Source organism: Calidris pugnax, unplaced genomic scaffold (genome assembly GCF_001431845.1).
Source record: "Calidris pugnax isolate Ruff unplaced genomic scaffold, ASM143184v1 scaffold225, whole genome shotgun sequence".
In the NCBI taxonomy this organism is placed as follows: Eukaryota; Metazoa; Chordata; class Aves; order Charadriiformes; family Scolopacidae; genus Calidris; species Calidris pugnax.
Window position 1 is genome coordinate 257,373 of NW_015091072.1, and position 6,641 is coordinate 264,013.

Below are 6,641 nucleotides of genomic sequence, written 5' to 3' on the forward strand. Positions count from 1 at the left end.
GTCTCGGGCGGGGCGAGGGGGGCGGGGCGATGGGGTCAAGCCCCGCCCACTCCCCTGCGGGGGCCAATGGGGCGGTGCCGGCCGTTGGGCGGGAGATTTGAATCGCGGTGAGGGGGCGGGGCGGGGGGGGCCGCGCGGTCCGGCAGCGTCCCGGCCACCCCCGCCGCTCCCCGCAACAAGCACCTGGCGCACCTCTGCGATCCCCGCTCCCCCAGCGCCGGCATCCTGCGGACGCCTATCGAGGTGGGCGCTTCCCTCCCGCTCCCCCTTTCCCTCCCGGCCTCGGTGGCTCCGGCTGGGCTGGGCTCGCCGGCCTCACGCCTCGCTCCTCTCCGCTCAGGTGGTGAGCTCCCCCGTGGACAGTCCGCAGCCCGCCCCCGCTGAACCGGCGGCGGTGGGCACCACCAGCCAGGACTGGGACCCGCGGTCACCCACGCCCGGCATCTCCCGCACGCCCATGAGAGTCGTCTCGAGTGGTGAGTGAGGCCGTGGGGTAGGGGGGGTGGGCTGCCCGTCCTCTCACCCCGTCTTCTCACCCCGTCCTCCTTCCCTCCACCCCCGGCAGACAGCGTGGATTGCCTGGTGAAGCAGCTCAGCGAGGCCTTCGCGGATGAGGCCGCCCCCCCGGAGCCGTCGGCGGCGACCTGCCCCCCTGAGGATGCTGAGGAGCTGGTCCGGCGGAGCTCCCCGCTCCCAGCCGCCGCCCCGGGGGAAGAAGCAGAGAGGCTTCCCTCCCCATCTCCCGGTGGGGCTCCGACTCGGCCGGCCCGTATTGCCGGGCCTGGCTTCTCCTCGGGTAAGTGCTTTGTCTGGGGGTTAATGGGCTTGGGGGGTCCCCGGGCCTGACAGCAACACCCTGGGGGTGGTGTGTGTGCCTTCTCCAGGCTCCCTTCCCTGCAGAGACCTGGCCCTGTCAGTTCCATTTGGGAACGGTTCATTTATCAAAGGTGTAAGGCCACAAGAAAGCTGGAGAGGGTACTTTGAACAAGGGCATGTAGCAATAGGATGAGGGGTAATGGCTTCAAGCTGAAAGAGGGGAGATTTAGATGAAATACCTGGGCAAATGTAAGGTCCTGCACCTGGGGAGGAAGAATCTCAGGCACCAATATAAGGTAGGGGCTGATCTTCTGGAAAGCACTACTGAGGAGAAGGATCTGGGAGTCCTGGTGGACAGCAAACTCTCCATGAGCCAGCAATGTGCCCTTGTAGCCAAGAGGGCCAATGGAATCCTGGGCTGCATAGGGAAGAGTGTAGCCAGGAGGTGGAGGGAGGTCATTCTCCCCCTCTGCTCTGCACTGGTGAGGCCACAACTGGAAAACTGCGTCCAGTTCTGGGCTCCCCAGTCCAAGAGGGAACTACTGGAGAGAGTCCAATGTAGGGCAACAAAGATGATTAAGGGACTGGAGCATCTCCCTTATGAGGAAAGGCTCAAAGAGCTGGGGCTCTTTAGCCTGGAGAAGAGAAGGCCGAGGGGAGACCTTATCTATGTTTACAAGTGCCTAAAGGGTGAGTTGAAGGATGATGGAGTTGGACTCTTTTCCATGGTACCCAGTGACAGGACAAGGGGCAACGGGCACAAGCTGGAACATGGGAAGTTCCACTCAAATATGAGGAAGAACTTCTTTCTGGTGATGGTGCCAGAGCCCTGGGACAGGCTGCCCAGGGAGGTTGTGGAGATCCCCTTCTCTGGAGATCTTCAAGACCCACCTGGATGCAGTCCTGAGTGATGTGCTCTGGGCAATCCTGCTTTAGCAGGGGAGTTGGACTAGATGATCTCTAGAGGTTCCTTCCAACTCTGACAATTCTGTGATCTGTGAAACCTTTCACTCTGAGGGTGGTGAGGCACTGGAACAGGTTGCCCAGAGAAGCTGTGGATGCCGCATCCCTGGAAGTGTTCAAGGTCAGGCTGGATGTGGCTTTGAGCAACCTGGTCTAGTGGTTGGTGTCCCTGTTGGTGACACCCTGGTTGATGTCACATCTGTGACTGTTCAGTCTGGAGAAGAAAATGCTCAGGGGCATCCTATTAGTGTGTATAAATACCTGAAGGAAAGTTGTAAGGAAGGGAGAGCCAGAGTCTTCTCAGTGGTGCCCAGTGAGTGACCAGAGGCAATGGGCACAAACTGGAACACAGGAGACTTCATCTTAACATCAGGAAACACTTTTTTTTTTTTTTTTTTGCCACTGTGAGGATGACCAAGCACTGGAGCAGGCTACTCAGATTGGTTATGGAGCTTCCATTCTTGAAAGTATTCAAAAGCTGTCTGGATGTGGTCCTGGGCAACTGGCTCTAGGTGGCCTTGCTGGAGCAGGAGGGTTGGACCAAATGACTTCCAGAGATACCTTCTAACACCTCAATCTTCCTGTGATCCCTTTACCTGGAAGTCCTTGGGTGATAGTCTTTGCTGTGCAGGCAAGCAAGATCATAGATCATAAAGGTCAGGTGGCATTTAAAATCTAGGACCCTCTACCCTCACTGTGACACACTGATGTGTTTCCTTCTGTCAGCAGGGAGCAAGCCCATAAGACGCAAGACCAACAACAAAATCATGGCAACATCTGGTGGCACTGGCCGCTCTCCCCTCAGCATCCTACAAGATGATAATTCCCCCGGTGCTCCCGCCCCTCGCCAGGTAAAGCTTATTGGGTTGTACCGTGGGAGGGAGTAACGGGCTGAAAAAAACCACAAATCTTTCAGTGCTGTATTTTGTAGCCCCCCAGTTTGGAACTGTGACCTCCTAGACCTGTAGAGCATAGTGTGATTTCATAAGTATTTTTCTGTTGGTCGTTTTTGTCCCTAGATGCCTCCAAGTCTTGCTCAATGTCTGTATCTTTGGCCTTACCATGATATTGCCCGTTTCAATGCATTCTTCGGGCTGTAGAAAAGTTCATCACTCTTGAACGTTGTCACAAGAGAGCCAAAGCTGAGTGGCCTGAAAATGGGCTACGTGTTCCACTGAGAATTAATGAACTTTCAGTTAACTTGTGTTTTACCCTTTATGTTTGTGTTTGTTTTTTTATTTATTTATTTCTCTAGGGTAAGAGACATGTGTTGGGAGAGAACGTTGCAGAGAAGAAGGAAGTGATAGTGGATCTAAGCAGGAGCCTCAAATCTGGGAACTGTGCTTGGAGTAACCTGAACAAAGAGAACCAACAGTGTCCTTTTGTGGAGAACTAAATATTTCCTTTTTGAAGATCTTGCTGTAATTTGCCTCTATGCTTTGAGAGTCTTCTAGGGGTGAGAAATCCTGCAATAGACTGGAACTCTGGACTTGTGGTCACTCTTCTTGCCTGTCCCTGCTGGGGAAAGGAGCACACTCTCTCCATGTGCCTGTTTTTATGTACAGTACAGACCCTGGCTCTGCTGTTGTATATCAGCTGTATTGACTTACTGTATGTAGAGTTCTTATCTGTAGTGAATAAATTTGTATTAAACCTTTGCTGCCTGTATCTGTGTCCTGATAAGGCAGTAGGAGTCCCCTCCTTGCCTACTGCAGTGTTTTCTTTGGGGATAACGATTCAGGAACAACTAGTTCAACCTTCCATTAGCCCTAAAACTCAGCTCTGTCCCCTGCCTCTAATGTGCCACCACAGCTGACCTTGAATCTCTGTAGTACAGAAGGTACTGCAGCTCTGTGAAGGAGACTGATGGATCTAGAGTAGCTTCTGGAGTTCTGCACCTATGCTGGCCTGAAGCTAATGTATACAAAGGACTGTGGCCTATTGCAAGGGTCTGGCATGAGGGTGAGGTCCAAAATAGGATGAGATAGTACGGTGCATTAGTATCTTCACCTTCTGTTGATAGGTCACTACCCCTTGTGGACCTCCAACTCTATAGCAGAGCCTTGGGACACCAGGTTGCTGCTAAAAGACTAAGAATAGGGGCTGAACATAATGGCTGTGTCCTGTAATTGAGCTTGAATCTCCAAGGTTTGCAAGGATGCATTTGCAGCTCTACCCTAACTCTAGGGCAGCAAGCCTTGGGCCCAACAGCCTCTTCTTGACTAAAACGTGGGTGAGGAACTCCCTCCTCTGGCGACCTGTAGATGAGATGGTGTTCTTTGGATGGGCTATTCACAGGAGGGGAGTTAGGTTTGCAGTAGCTCAGTGCAATGCTGGAAAAAACACAGCCTGCAGTGCTTATGTGAGCTTTCTTTATTTGCCTGGGCTATGAAGATCTAGAACAGACTTGAAAACAGGGGCTGGTGGCTACTGGGTCACCATACAACACAGGAGTGAGGCAAAAAGAGAAGGAACAGAAAGAAGCAGAAAATAAATAAGCACAAATATAATATTCCCTGGTGTTCTGGCAGGTCTGAGGGCTACCTTTCCCTCGTTTATGCATAGATAAGATTTGAGCTAAGTCTTCCCCAATGGAAAATGAGCCCAATTTGCTTTAGGTTTCTTTTTTTTTGAGGTTACATGACAGAAATCTCAAACCCAGCACATCTCTGAAGCAGGACAGCTGCATGGAGAAGTTGGGTGGAGTGAAATCAGGGGCAGAACTTAGTCTGGGTCAGATGTGGTGGGTGAGAGGTCCTCCAAAGGATGGTTTCTGCAGGGATACAGGACAGCTGCACGAAGTTGGGTGGAGTGAAATCAGGGGCAGAACTTAGTCTGGGTCAGATGTGGTGGGTGAGAGGTCCTCCAAAGGATGGGTGTCAACGTGGGCATGACGCAGGGTGTCTGAACTGTACTGTGAAGTCCTGAGACGTAATGAGAAGTGCTTTGCAGATCTTCAAGCCCTGCGTGAGGCTGGAAGCTGCTGGGCCTGTTTAGAGGTGGAGAGAAGGGCCGGAGTGTGTGCTCCTGCTCCCCAACCTCTCCTTTCCCTTTCACTCCGGGAGACCCCTACAAGTGACCTGTGTCTAGAGACAAGCGGGAGTGGTGGGTAGGCGTTGCTGTTGTGCTCAACTGACGATGCTCTTGTGCATGGGCTCGGGCTGTGGGCCGTGCTTCCGCTGGTCTTTCCCTCTCGGTTGCCGTCCTCAGTTCCAAATCTTGAGGAAGCTGTCCCAGGAACCGGTGGCAACGGCCATGCCATCTGCCGTCACCCCCAGGCAGCTCACTCTGTTGTCGTGGCCAGAAAGGATTCCTGCAGGGGAAAAGAAGAGAGGTCAGGGAAAGAAGTGGGGCCTGGGAGGGATGAAGGGGTTGCCCACGCTGAGGGCACGCATCGTAGGCCATGTACCTACAACCCCGTTCCTGCATGACGTGTTACAATCAGTACGTGGCTGATGAGGACAAACATGCAGAAGAACGTTTGTGCCTGGCATAGAACCACCACCCATGGGCCTGGCCGAAGAACAATGTCCTTGGGAAGATCTGGCTAGTTGAATCCTCACACAACTGATGGTGGGACTAAGGAAGGGTGGTGTCCTTGATAAGGCTGAGAAAGGACAATTCTGTTGTTGGGTGCAATATAAATTTCCGGAGGCTAGACTTTCACCCTGGAGTGATGGTGGGACTAAGGAAGGGTGGCGTCTTTGATAAGGCTGAGAAAGGGCAATTCTGTTGTTGGGTGCAATATAAATTTCCGGAGGCTAGAGGCCACCGCTGCAGAAAAATGGCACTCGGGTGAATTCTGTGTATCAGCATCATAGGGTAACCAAAGATGTTGGATGGAAGCCCAGATCCATGCTCAGCTTGGTGCCTGGCCACCAAGTGGCACTGTAAGTAGCTGGAACTGGCAAATGGCAGAGTGTAGAAGAAAGTAGGGAATGCTACAGGTGCTTATGGGCAGTTTTAGCCAATAGTAACCTTAACGCTCCTTTCCCCCTTGAAATAGTGCTGTTTAAAGGCTTGACTTCCTTAACATTAAACCCAGTAGTTCTACCCAAAGAGAGTTGTACTAGTTATGGTGTACTCCTTAAGTGTGAAGAAACTTTGATGGGTTTCAGCCAGCACAGGACGTGTCCCTTTTAAAAAAAAACAAAGGCATTTTCCTTGCTTTGGTAGCCACAGAAGACCTTGCAGGAAATGACAGAGGGACCTCCAGGAGCCACTCACCCACGCGCTCTGCTTTCAGGGAGTCCCAGATGTTGCAGTTGAAGTCATCGTATCCAGCAAGCAAGAGGCGCCCACTGCGGGAGAAGGCGACCGATGTGATTCCGCAGATGATGCTCTCGTGAGAGTACACTATGAGCTCCTGGTCTGCCCGCAGGTCAAAGAGACGGCAGGTGGCATCATCTGAGCCGGTGCAGATGGCTTCACCGTTAGGGAAGAACTGAATGGGGGAACACACACCAGGTTTTAATCAGGCTGCGCCTTACAGATTTCTACAACTCTTCACCTCTCTGCTAACCACCAGGAAGCCATGGAGGTAGGAAAACCCTGTAGGACAAGACACTGGATTGCAAAAGTTGAGTCTGAAGGGGAACACTGATGCTTCTCCTAAGACCTAATAAACGAGGGGCAATGGCTTCAAGCTGGAGGGGAACAGATTTAGACTGGAGATTAGGAGAGGGTTCTTCACTGTGAGGGTGGTGGAGCACTGGAAGAGGTTGCCCAGGGAGGTGGTTGAGGCCCCATCCCTGGAGATATTCAAGGTGAGGCTCGATGAGGCCCTGGGCAACCTGGTCTAGTTGGGGGTGTCCCTGCTGACTGCGGGGAGGTCGGACTAGATGACCTTTGGAGGTCCCTTC

At 52.8% G+C, this 6,641-nt stretch overlaps 2 protein-coding genes across 2 annotated transcripts in view; one reads left to right on the forward strand and one right to left on the reverse strand.

Annotated features, from left to right (window-relative positions):
• CDCA3 (cell division cycle associated 3) overlaps positions 1-3,437 on the forward strand; it is a 4,494-nt gene extending 1,057 nt beyond the window's left edge. Inside the window, exons 2-6 of the mRNA XM_014957077.1 lie at positions 113-243; positions 341-476; positions 566-796; positions 2,509-2,630; positions 3,035-3,437. Of these exons, the coding sequence (XP_014812563.1) occupies positions 113-243; positions 341-476; positions 566-796; positions 2,509-2,630; positions 3,035-3,175 (761 nt within the window). The 3' untranslated portion in view covers positions 3,176-3,437. The remainder of the gene's footprint in view (positions 1-112; positions 244-340; positions 477-565; positions 797-2,508; positions 2,631-3,034) is intronic.
• Positions 3,438-4,841: 1,404 nt separating this feature from the next.
• On the reverse strand, positions 4,842-6,315 carry LOC106896822 (guanine nucleotide-binding protein G(I)/G(S)/G(T) subunit beta-3-like). The gene is made up of 3 exons (XM_014957078.1): positions 6,298-6,315; positions 6,007-6,223; positions 4,842-5,092 (listed from the first exon to the last, which is right to left on the reverse strand). The coding sequence occupies exons 1-3, from the start codon at positions 6,313-6,315 to the stop codon at positions 4,986-4,988; spliced, it is 342 nt and encodes a 113-aa protein (XP_014812564.1). The 3' UTR covers positions 4,842-4,985.
• Positions 6,316-6,641: the final 326 nt, after the last annotated feature.

What these genes read in the sequence shown, in the direction of transcription:
- LOC106896822 (XM_014957078.1), bottom strand. An exon ending in CCTGAAAGCAGAGCGCGTGG is followed by an intron (nt 5,093 to 6,006) that starts GTGAGTGGCTCC and finishes TTTCCCCTGCAG; the next exon opens with GAATCCTTTCTGGCCACGAC.